This window comes from Notothenia rossii (genome assembly GCF_949606895.1).
Source record: "Notothenia rossii genome assembly, chromosome: 7".
In the NCBI taxonomy this organism is placed as follows: Eukaryota; Metazoa; Chordata; class Actinopteri; order Perciformes; family Nototheniidae; genus Notothenia; species Notothenia rossii.
Window position 1 is genome coordinate 4,022,639 of NC_136905.1, and position 14,255 is coordinate 4,036,893.

General features: G+C 37.8%; 2 protein-coding genes and 1 long non-coding RNA gene across 5 annotated transcripts in view; all 3 read left to right on the forward strand.

Moving 5' to 3' along the window:
* The window catches only part of LOC307012812 (uncharacterized protein), a 197,646-nt gene that overhangs the window by 50,905 nt on the left and 132,486 nt on the right, over nt 1-14,255 (forward strand). Inside the window, exons 2-9 of one of the 3 annotated variants that reach the window (XM_079639998.1) lie at nt 4,723-4,797; nt 4,891-6,376; nt 7,232-7,294; nt 9,162-9,257; nt 10,116-10,424; nt 10,513-10,676; nt 10,816-10,931; nt 11,008-11,944. In XM_079639998.1, the coding sequence (XP_079496124.1) occupies nt 6,304-6,376; nt 7,232-7,294; nt 9,162-9,257; nt 10,116-10,424; nt 10,513-10,676; nt 10,816-10,931; nt 11,008-11,197 (1,011 nt within the window). In that variant the 5' untranslated portion in view covers nt 4,723-4,797; nt 4,891-6,303 and the 3' untranslated portion in view covers nt 11,198-11,944. Of the gene's footprint in view, nt 1-4,722; nt 6,377-7,231; nt 7,295-9,161; nt 9,258-10,115; nt 10,425-10,512; nt 10,677-10,815; nt 10,932-11,007; nt 11,945-14,255 lie in introns of those variants that run through there. The other 2 variants (XM_079639999.1, XM_079640000.1) reach the window with 2 other exon arrangements.
* Nucleotides 290-1,988, forward strand: LOC307013501 (C-type lectin domain family 12 member B-like; the record flags this gene model as incomplete). The annotated part of the gene is made up of 5 exons (XM_079640901.1): nt 290-308; nt 956-1,294; nt 1,383-1,546; nt 1,684-1,787; nt 1,862-1,988. The coding sequence occupies 5 exons, from the start codon at nt 290-292 to the stop codon at nt 1,986-1,988; spliced, it is 753 nt and encodes a 250-aa protein (XP_079497027.1).
* LOC307012879 lies at nt 12,736-14,241 on the forward strand. Its single transcript, XR_013800754.1, has 3 exons — nt 12,736-12,942; nt 13,540-13,614; nt 13,708-14,241. It is a non-coding gene; the product is annotated as an uncharacterized lncRNA (long non-coding RNA).

A 14,255-nucleotide genomic window follows, 5' to 3' on the forward strand; every position in this document is an offset into this window, starting at 1 on the left:
GTGTGTTTATAATGTATTGAAAGCTTAGCCTGTTAAATGATTTTGGGCGTTAAGATAAAGCTAAACTCCAAAAGCTTGCACTATTTTTTGTATTTCTTTTAAGTCTTGTATATGTTTGGATTACATTTTTTAACCAACCAGCGACCACAGTTTTTAGACTAAACTGTATCTGTGTGTATGACTTTAAAACCTTTGAAACCTTTGTTAAGGTTTTTAACAGAATGCTTATTTTTCAGGCTTGAGTTTTGTTCTTCCAATAGCAGTGTGTTGGATCATACTGTTAGCCATCATGGGTCTTCGTATCTACTGTGAGTATCGTGTGTGTGTGTGTGTGTGTGTGTGTGTGTGTGTGTGTGTGTGTGTGTGTGTGTGTGTGTGTGTGTGTGTGTGTGTGTGTGTGTGTGTGTGTGTGTGTGTGTGTGTGTGTGTGTGTGTGTGTGTGTGTGTGTGTGTGTGTGTGTGTGTGTGTGTGTGTGTGTGTTCCATATTTTTCAAAAGGCAGTGGTTTGAATCCTCAGAGCTGTTGTAACACGTCTACAATACAGAGGAGACCAGTCTCTCCGCCTGTTATCTCTCCAAATGCAGTTAGCTCGTTGCTAACTTGTTGTTGCTCTAGGGAAGTTAGCCGGCTCTATCTTTACTGAAATACCAATCTGACTGCAGAAACCACAAAGTTCCCCATGTCACTCATTTTCTAAGTGTTGACCTAAAACTACAGTGAAATGCGGTTTTAGGCGACGTCCTCCGTAGGAACTAAAGGTCTTGGGTCGGAGAATTGGAAAACTCAAAGAAACAGTTAGAGATAAAACTAAGACATTTTGGCTCCAGTCGTTTTTGGGGGATTTCTTGAAACCTGAAAAGAGACAGACAAGAAAAAGCTTCCAAAAGAGGCACATTGACAAAAAACAAAATTGCTTTATCACTGTGAATAGAAGCTATGTTTTTCATTTTGCAGTTCATACATTAAGCCATGAGAGTGATCCAAACAAGTTAGAAGAAGTCTCAACTCTCCGGGCAAACAACACAAAACTCAGCTTAGAAAATGCAAACTTGACGAGGGACAGCAAGAATCTGGAGGACCAGTTGGGCAACCTGACACAAGCCTATACTGTCTCAGAGAGCTACGTGAGAGACCTGTATGCAGGAGTCCAGGTGCTGAGCAAACTAAACCAGGAGCTGGAGACTGAGAAGAACAACTTGAACCAGAAAATACAAGACATGACAAGAAACTGGAATGAGCTCAACATCAGTCGAGCTCAGTGGAGCATCGATTCCTACTGCTTAGGAAACACCGGTATGTTCAGATCCTATATATTAGGTCATAATTACAATATTTTCAAAAGGCAGGCATGATGTTGATTGTTTGGACTCTGTTGTTTCAGATAAAAAGTGTCAGCCTTGTCAGAAGGGCTGGAATCTCACTCAGCCCAGCTGCTATGCGTATAATGACCCTCCTCCTTCTGGTTGGAAAACCTGGGAAGAAGCTCGAGAAGACTGCAGTGGAAATAATTCAGATTTGGCTGTTGCACATACTCCTGCTGAAAAGGTAAACCCATTAATATGATGCAAATAGAAAGTAATTGTGTTTTGTGTAGGTCTGAACACACTTTGGGTCTTTAGGTCATTATGTGTTTATTACAGTTTAATGTTTAAATATCTGATAACTCTCTCTCTGTTTTCCAGGAAGCAATCAATGAAAACAGACTTGGAGTTTATGGATTCTGGATTGGTCTGAGAGTTGAAGATGGGAAATGGAAGTGGGTGGATGGAAGTGATCTGACTGAAAGGTAAGAGATTCATTGATAAACACTTTGAATAAAAATGTATCAGCCTTTCTCTAAACATCATGTTCTCTCCTCAGCTCCTGGATACCAGCTCCTGTTCCTGCTGACGGTCACTGTGCAGTGTTTTACAGGGGCAAATGGTTTTCAGTGAGCTGTGGTGCAACACGACAATGGATCTGCCAGAAGAAGGCTCTGTCTGTTTAAACAAAGCAGTCATACTTAAGAAGGTTTCTGGAAACTCTTTGAAAAAAAGATAAATTACTTGTGAATAAAAACAAATTCCAAAGAAAAATATAAAACAAAAAAAAGTTAAAAAACAGTAATTCCAGAAACGTTTCACAAACTCGATAAAAACAATGAAACACAAAAGTTAACTCATAATGTGGATTATTTTAAAATAGATGTACTTTTAGTTTGACTTTTCTATGGTGCTAAATTAATGCAAATATGTATTTCTTTAACATTGTTATGGTGTTTTTATTAGATATGGATGGTTAAAATAGTTATACTGTTTTGTGTGAATAATGTTATTCTGTGGTTTTAGAGATGCAACGCTTAAACTCTGCAGATTATTGAAAAGACTCTGGACCATTTTATTGTATTGCTTCTACCGGCCAGCAGAGGGCGCTGCATCACTTGTTCTCAATACAATGTTCCAGAGTCTGTTAAATAACTATTTTTCAAGATTCAAGATTCAAAGGTTTATTGTCATGACATTTAGAAACTACGGTGTAATTATGTAAAGTATAAACAAAATGTGATCTCAGGTTCCTTAACAGTGCAATTAACAAGACATAAGAAATACATATAAACAACAATACAGATAGAAATAGTGCAAGCTCAGGTGTTTAATAGTCTTCTGGCCAGTGGGATGAAACTGTCCCTGATGCTATTCTGATGATGCACAGTTTATGGGTGATTTGTATCTATCTGTATTTTTATCTATGAGCAATGTCTTGTTTAACTCTGTTGTCACCAGTGAATAAATGTGCTGCCACACATTGTTGTTTTTGTCTTTTCCTTGAAAACATCAGTGCTTTAATCAAGTCTGGAGAAACAATCTTATTCATGGTGCGACCATTTTGATGAAAATAAGATAAAAGGAGATCAGGCCTCAATATTCAGTCACTCTGTCAACATCAGCACCAGCAGAGTTTCAGAGAGGGACAGGAAGTGGAGGTGAATTGGCCAAAAAAAGTGCAAACACTAAGTAAGATGTATCGATGATGGCATGTAAAGGATAATGTGCAGCGACTTGGTCATCATCTTCATAATGACCAAGTCGCTGCACATTATCCCGCTTATGACAGGGCCACATTCTCAACAAAGTAACAACATGACTCCCAATATTAATTGAAATGCTTTTATTGATTTACAAAATATTGTATGGATTTAAAATGACATGCATCCGCTAAGAAAAATAGTCCGTTGTTACCGTTTGAACTACGTAGCAACGGCAGCCCCTGCTTCGAAGGCGTTTTTTGATTACAGATTTGAAAACATCTTTGCTTGCTTTAAAAGTAGCACAATTCATTATGTCAAACCTTGGAGAGTATCTAGATATCCCTGCCCTAATGCCAAAGGAACTGTCAACTGACTATAGTTTGATGTCTATGTCTGGACCGCTGCGTAAAAAGGAGGGTTTCTGCCCCGTTACTTCTCTGGTGTTTTCTTGTCCCAGTTTGAAAAGCAAACTCCTTTTTTTCTCCATACATATCAATTGTCCTAGTCGTTTTCTTTCATTTCGCTCGTTGACGTTGTCAGTGAGTTTAATCAAGTCAAATAAGGTCAAAACTATTTGATCGGTTGCAACATATCTGACACTGATGTTACAAGCTGGCTCTGCTTGTAACACAAGGACAACAGTTCCACACAGGAGTTGCCCAAAACAATCATTTATTTTACCTAACAGTGATTACCACCAACAATAAAACAAACAGAGGAGCGGTGTCCTGCTGCACCGAGCGGGGCAGCTGAGCGAGACCGAGAGCCTTCTTCTTCTTCTTCTTCTCTTGCTTTTGGCGGATTAAAAACAACTTAAAAGGTGCATACCGCCACCTACTGTACATGAGTATGCATCATCACATCATTCCAACTCATTAACCTATGTTCTAATCAAAATAAGATAAAAATAAATTAATAAAACCATTAAATAAATAAAACAAAACAAAACAATAGACCGAGAGCCTGTTCTGCAGCCCTCTTATATCCTGGAATCAAGGGCCACAGGTGGGTCCCATCACTGCTGATTACAACAAACACACAGGTTACAGCAGCACCACCTGGTGGACAACCACAGGGTTGTCACACTGATGTACATTAAAAGCAGAAGTTGAATAAAGAGCGTCACATCAGAGCAGACGCTCTCTGACAGCCTCAGGTCTGCAGCAGGACTTCAAACCTTTGTCCGCGATGAACAGAAGAACTCAGCAGTTTTAAAATACCAACATTTATTTTAAATGTGATTTTCAAACTCTGATAAACACAGAATTATAAATTCAATGCATTTATTTCTCTCTGACGAAATTGAGTAGGAAGAGGTCGATGTATCAACACCTTTTATGAAAAAAACAATTTGCTTATTTAAAATAAATGAGATTTTAGTTTGTCTACTGGTTTTTAGTTTCAGCAGAAAGATATTTGTTTTTTTATTTTAAAGAAAATGTCAGCGTGAGAACCGAACAACTCTGTGTGTGGTTTTTAGTTCGGCTTGAGATTAATATCTGTGTCTGGAACATTACTCATACATTAAAGCTTACCCTAACCCTTTCTGTGTAGAAATACATTGTTGATATTTGCTTCTGATATTATGCATAACTGCAACTTCTTTTAAATATTGATTTTAATCATAAATCTATCTTTTAGTGCAATGCTTCCTCATGGATGCTCAACATCAGTAAAACTGCACTCAAATATAAATAACGTGTTTATCTTCCAGAGGAAATTGAAGAAGAAGAAGCTGACTATGTTAATGCCTCAAGAGGCGCTGTGGAGAGAAAGAGAACCCGTCCAGGTGCATCATGAACACAAAACAATTCACATTTTAAAGTATTTTGGCTGTTAAATGTTGTTGTTCAGATGCTTTAACTGAATTCTTATTTTCCAGGTCGGTGGTTTCTCTTCTTCACTCAGAATATTCTTCTGATAGCAGTGTGTTGGCTCGTACTGTTAGCCATCATGAGCCTTCGTATCTACTGTGAGTTCCATAATATCAGTTTATTGAAGGTGTTTGTGTCGATTTATTGCTTCAAACATGAGAACCCGTTCTCAAGTGTCTATTTTAACCATGTAACCTCTGAAAGACACACTAAGCCCAAAACCTTCCTCTCTCTGTAACCGTAGTTACCTCTATCTTTACTGAAATACCAATCTGACTGCAGAAAGCCTAAACTGTCACGGTTTTTAGTTGTGTGTGTCTGGCAGTGGATGTTTTTCTGTTCTCCTTGTCATGTTTTCCTCTCTGTGTATTGTCTGGTCTTTCTCCCTGTGTTTTCCTGTCTGTCGTTAGTTTCCCTGGTGTGTCTAATTTCCTGATTGTTTTCACCTGTCACCCCTTCTGTGTCTCCTGTGCTCATCAGTGTCAGCCCCGCCCCTGATTGTTCCCACCTGTGTCTTGTTACCCTGTGTTTAAATTCCCCAGTCTCCCAGTGTTCAGTGTCAGTTCGTCTTTGTCTATTGCCACAGTCAGATCCTTGCACTTGTCTTTTGCCACAGTCAGGTCTATGCTCTCTATGTGCTCTTATGAAAGTTTTGATCCTCACTGCGTGAGCGTTTTCATTTTGTTCTCCATTTTTGTAGACCATTTTTTGCTGTTCTTCAAAAATAAAGTATCTTACAAATACTTTACCTCTGTCTCCCGGGTCGTGCAATTGGGTCCTATCTCCTAAGTGTCTGAGTTCATAACATAAACTTCCCCATGTCACTCTTTTTTTTTTTTAAATGTATTGCTTCAAACATGAGAACCCGTTCTCAAGTGTCTATTTTAACCATGTAACCACTGAAAGACACACACAGCCCAAAACCTTCCTCTCTCTGTAACCGTAGTTACCTCTATCTTTACTGAAATACCAATCTGACTGCAGAAAGCCTAAACTTCCCCATGTCACTCATTTTCTAAGTAAAGTTGACCTAACACTTCAGTGAAATGCGGATTTAGGCGACGTCCTCAGTAGGAACTAAAGGTCTAGGTTCGGAGAATTGGAAAACTCAAAGAAAATGACATTTTTGGCTCCAGTCTTTTTTTGGGGGATTTCTTGAAACCTGAAGAGAGACGGACAAGAAACATCTTCCAAAAGAGTTACATTGACAAAAAACAAGAACACACCATTTATTTCTAAGGTCCATGTTCAGTCACGTCAAGGGATGCAAATGAACTTCTTGACCAAAAGCAGAAGTGGTTAGTTTGAAGGCTGAGAGATAGACTTCAACAGAAGAGAGGAAACAACCAGTTCTCCTATTGCGATGTCCAGAGACTTCTCCGTCTACGAGTCAGAGAGCGCTCAACAGAGCGGCTGTAGTGATGGCGGAGGGAGAGGAGGAGGCGAACTACGCTTCGGTTGTGTTCAAAGCCGGCAACAATCATCCACCTGCGGGTACGTTTAGTTATTTAACAACTTTCACTTCCTGCTGATGATTTTGAATCAGAGCCTCTTTGTTAATGTGATCAATGCAATGTTGAGTACTTCAATCCAAAGAAAGTTGCTGTTTTTAATGTCCTGTAATTTAACTGTGAAACCAGAAACATTTAGAAAAATTGTTAAAAGGCTGTTTTTGTATTTGCTTAGTGTGGTTGAAGAATAGATTTTTAGCCAACCCAGCACATTTGCATTGATGTTTTTCAAGATCACAATGTTGAGTGTAAACTTTTCACCAAATGAACCAAGAAAACTCACCATCGCAGTCGTGCATCTATGATTTAATAGTAGGAGTTTTCTTGGTTCATCAATGCACATTTTTTGTAGAAATAAACCTTCTTTATTCATGTTTACTACGTTGAGAAAAAACTTTTAAATCTAGAGTAGTTTGAAACCTTTGAACACCTCATCCTATTTCAGTTTAACTTCAATTCATATTTCTTTAACTCTCAAAAAGATTCAAACTGATGCTCATTTGTTGGGTATTTTAATTTATATTTAGCGACTCACACTGGAGATATATCATCACGAACACATCTATTTAAAACCCGTGAGGAAATTGCGAAATGAGCTTGTTATCTGTTGAGAGTTTCCCGTGTCATGTCGTTTCCCTTTTTAATGGCATGATACAATACCCGAAGACAATCTCATCATTTTGAAGCCGCCCATTTTAATGCACACATTTCTGCAATAAATCAATCATCATTCTAAGGCAATTTCTCTGCTTTATCAAACAATTAAAGCAGCCTTTTAAAGTCCTTCTCATTCGTTCACAAAAAACCCTGAGCATGTGCATTTCCTTTGACCTTTCAGCAAAAAGAGGGGAGGAAACTGAGTACGGTGAGGTGAAGGTGCAGAACGAAACAAAGAACGAGGGTAAGTTGTATTAAAAAAACATTCAGGTGTTACTGCAACTGGGAGTTCTACTACCACTACTTTACCATTATAACTATCATTAAAAGGGAACAAGGTCACAAGAACTGTTCTAAACTTTATATCTGTAGGTGCTTTGTAAGTAACCAGCACTCTAACAAAGCTCTACAAAGTTGGGAGTGTGCAGTGTGACAAATGTCAACGTCTTGCAGACGGGGCATTCTGGTCTAATGACAAAATGATGGTGGAAAGCTGCATCGTCTTTTCTTCCGTTTGTTTTTGACAAATCAAAATTAAGGCTATAATCATAGTATGCACAAGTCTTGATGTCAAATTATTGTTGATTTGTTTTACGTTACAAAAAAGTACTTATTTTAAGCCAAACCAAGACCTTTGTATTCTGGTCCTTTAGTAAAAGTACTGATACCATGCGGTAACATTATCCTTTACAAGTAGAAGTACAGCTTTGAAAATATTACTTGAGTAAAAGTAAGTAAGTATAAAAAGCAAACTGTTCTTAAAGTAATCAATGTACACGACACAGAAAAGTTAGAAATTAAAGAAAAAACACCCAAAAAACGGTTCTAATTAAATAAAATAAACTTAAATGTGTACAGATGCCAATTAAGTTTTTCAGATCTTTCTGTTCATATTTATAACAACACATTATGTATTTAAAATAATAATGCATCTGAATTATGAACTTACTATAACTGCAGTGGAGTAAGATATATGTCCGGCAGTGGCTCAGTCAGTACTTGGACTGGAAGCCGTAGAGTCGCCGGTTCAAGTCCCCGACCAGAACTAAATATGGAGTGTGGACTGCTACTTGGAGAGGTCCCAGTCCACCTCCTGGGCCCTGCCGTGGTGCCCTTGAGCAAGGCACCGGACATCCCCCCTCCCCCCTCACTCCCATTGCTCCCCGGGCGCTGTACAATAGCTGCCCACTGCTCCTGGTACTAGGATGGGTTAAAAGCAGAACACATTTCCCTGTGTGTGCAGAGTGCCCTGCATGTGTGACCATTAAAGAGGGGTTCATCCCTCCCATTATATTCTATTCTATATGATACATGATATGTTTTAAATAATAATGCATCTGAATTATTAACTTACTATAAATGTATTGGAGTGAGATATATGATACCTTTGAATTGTAGTTGAGTTAAATCATACAGTGGCATGAAAAGAAAATACTCAAGTAAAGTAAAGTGCCTCAAATGTGCACTTAAGTACAGTTTGATTAAATGTATTCAGTAACATTCTACCACTGCCTTTTACTAAACTTTATCAAGTGGTTCTGTTGCTTTTTACGGGGTTTTATCTGCAACGTTATTAACGTGTTAAAAACTGTGAATGACTCAGACTAAATATGAGGTTCGTTTTTAGGAAATCTCTTGCGAACGGTTATTTTGAGATTGAACTTTTGTGTTGTACTGCAATAATGTTAGAGTGACTAATACTCAAGACCTACGGTAACTCTCACTGGAACACTTTTAGCAAAGTACATAAAGCAGTTTCTCAAAACACAATGGGTTCACAACTCTTTAAGTCGGCCCTTTAACAACAGTCAGGTGCCTGTTTAAATATTGGAACAATCTTTGCTGTCCATATCACTCCTTTTGTTTATTTAGGCCATTTCTCACAATGTAAGAGATAGGGGAGCAAATGTACTCCTTTGTTCTGAACTGTATTATGTATGTACAACTGACTAATATAAGGTTCAAGCATCTGAGTTAGTCAAATCAACTTGGTATCCTTTCCTGTCTTTTATTCGTAAAAAAAAAAGATCTAAACTAACTAAAGAGACTGCAACTTTGAAAGGTACCAATCTTCATTTGGAAAGTTAATGTGATTCATTTGTGTTGTTTAGACTCAGCAGGACATCGGCGCTTTCAGCACTTGGCTTGTTGTTTGGGGATTCTCTGTGTCATTCTGCTCGGTGGCATCATCGGAGTCTGCGTCTACCGTAAGTACACAAAACAGGAAGTGCATTATCTCAGACTTAGACATGAGACAATTCTAAAAGAATAGTAGCAGCTTTTAACTATTTTTTTTAATCTTTTTACACCATTTGATATCAGTCATGTACATGCCACAGTATGACGGTGTAGAAAGTATTATTATGAGCGTCTTCCTCTAACAGAGTGGTGCAATGAGGACGCATTTCTGGAGGCCAACATGGAGGTAGCATCCATTAATGTATTGTGCTTGTTTTCCCAAATAAAGCAAAATTATCAATCAAGAAGCCGTTCATGTGGATGAATACATTAATTAGTTTGAGACTTTCCTATACTGTACATACCTGCAGGCACCATTAGTGGGAAATACAGACAAGTATGCATACAAATAATTAAAAGATGAGTCAAGACATATTCTATATTTCTCTTATTCTTAACAAATCATATGATCAGACCCAAACGACAATGAAAGTCTATCTAATGTCAATCTATTAACAAATGTCATGTGTTTTTCATGTTACTGAGCCTCTGTGAAGTTCTGAGTTTATCCCACACTCTACCCTCCAGCGCTTGCTAGTTCACAAAATGTGTGGCTTGAAGACTTCCCCATTTCACTCCTTTCTTAGTAATGTTGACCTCAAACCACAGTGACAAGCAGTTTCAGACAATGTGAAATATAAATGGTTCTGAGAATTGGAGAAGTCAGAAAACTTTGAGAAGGACCGAGATATTTTTAGTTTGAGTCTAAAGACCGGAAAACCTAAAGTGAGCCTGATAGGAAGAAGCTTCCAAAAGAGGCAAATAGACAAAAAACTAAATTGCAATATAACCTTGATTATAAAAGAAGCTGATTTCTCATTTTGCAGTTACATTATTTAATGAGAGTGATCCAAACCAGTTTAAAGAAAACTCAACTCTACGGGCAATCAACACAAAACTCAGCTTAGAAAATGCAAACTTGACGAGGGACAACAAGAATCTGGAGGACCAGTTGGGCAACCTGACACAAGCCTATAATGTCTCAGAGAGCAACAACAAAAACCTGTCTGCAAGAATCCAGGAGCTGGAGACTGAGAAGAAGAACTTGACACAGCAAATACAAAACATGACAACAAACTGGAATGAGCTCAACGTCAGTCGAGCTCAGTGGAGCATCGATTCCTACTGCTATGACGGTATGTTCAGATCCTATATATTAGGTCATAATTACAATATTTTCAAAAGGAAGGCATGATGTTGATTGTTTGGACTCTGTTGTTTCAGATAAAAAGTGTCAGCCTTGTCAGGACGGCTGGAATCTCACTCAGTCCAGCTGCTATGCGTATAATAACGCTGAGACTGCTGATCGAAAAACCTGGGAAAAAGCTCAAGAAGACTGCAAAGGAAAGAATTCTAATCTGGCTGTTGCACATGATACAGACGAAAAGGTACATTTATTAATATGATGCAATTATGAAAAGTGTATATATTTGTTTGTAGGTCTGAACACACTTTGGGTCTTTAGGTCATTATGTGTTTATTTACTTATACGGTGTAAATACCTGATATCTGTTTCTCTGTTGTTAGAACGTCATCATCAATAAATACAGCCCAGGTAGTTCAGGAACTAACGGATACTGGATTGGTCTGAGAGTTGAAGATGGGAAATGGAAGTGGGTGGATGGAAGTGATCTGAATGATAGGTAAGAGATTCATTACTAAACACTTTGAATAATAACATCTATCAGCCTTTATCTAAACATCATGTTCTCTCCTCAGCTCCTGCATAGATCCTCCAGCTCCTGTTGACCGTCACTGTGCAATCTCTGTCGAAGGCAAAACAACTTGGTTATCAGTGAACTGTAATGCAACACAACAATGGATCTGTCAGAAGAAGGCTTTAACTCTTTCTGTTAATCAAAGCAGTCATACTAAGAAGGTTACTGGAAACTCTTTGAAAAAAGAATGAATTACTTGTGAGTAAAAACAATTTCAAAACAAAAAAATAAAACAAAAAAAGTATAAAAACAATAATTCCAGAAACGTTTCACAAACTTGATAAAAACAATAAAACAAAAAAAGTTAACTCATAATGTGGATTATTTTAAATGTACTTTTACTTTGACTTTTGAATTTCTATGGAGCTTGATAAATTAATTCAAATATTTATTTCTTTAACATTGTGATGGTGTTTTTATTAGATATGGATGGTTAAAATAGTTATACTGTTTTGTGTGAATAATGTTATTCTGTTGTTTTAGAGATGCAACGCTTAAACTCTGCAGATTATTGGAAAGACTCTGGACCATTTTATTGTATTGCTTCTACCGGCCAGCAGAGGGCGCTGCATCACTTGTTCTCAATACAATGTTCCAGAGTCTGTTAAATAACTATTTTTCAAGATTCAAGATTCAAAGGTTTATTGTCATGACATTTAGAAACTACGGTGTAATTATGTAAAGTATAAACAAAATGTGATCTCAGGTTCCTTAACAGTGCAATTAACAAGACATAAGAAATACATATACAAAACAATACAAATAGAAATAGTGCAAGCTCAGGTGTTTAATAGTCTTCTGGCCAGTGGGATGAAACTGTCCCTGATGCTATTCTGATGATGCACAGTTTATGGATGATTTGTATCTATCTGTATTTTTATCTATGAGCAATGTCTTGTTTAACTCTGTTGTCACCAGTGAATAAATGTGCTGCCACACATTGTTGTTTTTGTGTTTTCTTGAAAACATCAGTGCTTTAATCAAGTCTGGAGAAACAATCTTATTCATGGTGCGACCATTAGATGAAAATAAGAAAGAAGGAGATCAGGCCTCAATATTCAGTCACTCGGTCAACATCAGCACCAGCAGAGTTTCAGAGAGGGACAGGAAGTGGAGGTGAATTGGCCAAAAAAAGTGCAAACACTAAGAAGCTTTCTCATTTCTCTAACTCCCCTCCTCGACTCCTATCCTCGACTCCTATCCTCGTGTCTTAGTCCCGCCCACAGGAGATGTGAGCAGAGGAGTCGAGGAGGGGAGCCGAGGAGAGAGGAGGGGAAGCAGCAGGCGGTTAGAGAAATGAGAACTCCTCTCCTCTGAGCGGTCATTTTAAAGAGACGTCCATTAATGATGACAGGAGGCACAGCAGCCCTCTGTCTGATGGACAGATGTGTTCATGATGACTTATATATTTACTTTTAATTCATTCACAGAGCGGTATAATGAGACAATAACAGGCTACAGATGCAGATTTATACACACACATATATATATTTATATATATTTTCATATACATTTTCAGAATCAAACAAGTGTCAGAGCATTCTCATAACGTAACAATATCAAAGACTGTATATATCCCCCCCCCCTATCTGGTCGCTACAATTGTCTCTGACCTTCAGCAGCTCATCACTGGGGTCCCACAGGCCTCCATCCTGGGTCCCCTCCTTTCCCCCCATACATATCATTTTCCTAGTCGTTTTCTTTCATATCCCTCGTTGACGTTGCCAGTAACTTTTAATCAAGCCAAATAAGGTCAAAACGATTTGATAGGTTCCAACGTGACCCTGACAGTGCATTAAAACTTCACACCTTAACCTCAAAGCAGAAGTCCCCTAAAGAGAGTCACATCAGAGCAGACGCTCTCAGACAGCCTCAGGTCTGCAGCAGGACTTCAGACTCTTGTCCACGATGAACAGAAGAACTCAGCAGGAAATGGGTAATTAAATATATTCTAATTTGTGTGTGAGTGTAAACTATTTTTTTTTTACCGAGACATTGTCTACATTTTTTCCTATTCATACTGTTTCTGATGCTTGACCAGATCTGAGCAACAAAGGGTTTAAAATAACAACATTTATTTCAAATGTGATCTTTAAAATTGTGATTTTCAAACTCTGATAAACACAGAATTATAAATTCAATGCATTTATTTATCTCTTACGAAATTGAATAAGAAGCCGTCGATGTATCAACATCTTTTTACGACAAAATCTATTTGATTATTTAAAAAAGTCATATTTTAGTTTGTCTAATGGTTTTTAGTTTCAGCACAAAGACATTTGTTTGTTATTTTAAAGAAAATGTCAGCGTGAGAACCGAACAATTTTCTGCATGTGGTTTTTAGTTCTGCTTTAGATTCATATCTGTGACTGAAGATTAAAGTTCTGCTTTTTCAGCGTGACCAGAACGTTTATTATACATTAACACTTTACAAATGATAAAATCCACCTTTCAGTGCAATGCTTCCTCGTGGATGCTCAACACACTGGGAGTAAAACTGCACTCAAATATAAATAACGTGTTTATCTTTCAGAGGAAATTGAAGAAGAAGAAGCTGACTATGTTAATGCCTCAAGAGGCGCTGTGGATAAAAAGAGAACCCGTCAAGGTGCATTATGAACACAAAACAATCCACATTTTAAAGCTTCTTTGAACGTTAAATGTTGTTGTTCAGATGCTTTACTGAATTCTTATTTTCCAGGTCGGTGGTTTCTCTTCTTCACTCAGAATATTCTTCTGATAGCATTGTGTTGGCTCGTACTGTTAGCCATCGTGGGAGTGCATTATATATATGAATATCAGTTCATTGAAAATGTGTGTTTGTGTTGATCCTTATTGGTAACTTCTAAACAGTCAATGTTAATAATCATGGGCACCTGATTATTGCTTAAAGATAGATTCCAGGGAACCCATTCTCAAATATCTATTATGATCATGTAAACACCCACAAAATCATCTCAGCCCGACACCTTCCTCTGTCTATCCCAAGCAGATTAATTGTGAATTTAGCTATTAGTCTTTGCAAGGGATTTGTTGAAACCCTGAAGAGATGGACAGAAAAAAAGCTTTCAAGAGAGGCGCTTTAACAAAAAACAGAATTGCATTATCACTATGATTGAGATGCTATCGTCTGGTTTTTCAGTTGATAGAGTAAACCATGAGAGTGATTTGTTGAAAACCTAAAGAGATGGACAGAAAAAAAGCTTCCAATAGAGGCGCTTTGACATAATCACTATTATTAAGAAGCCA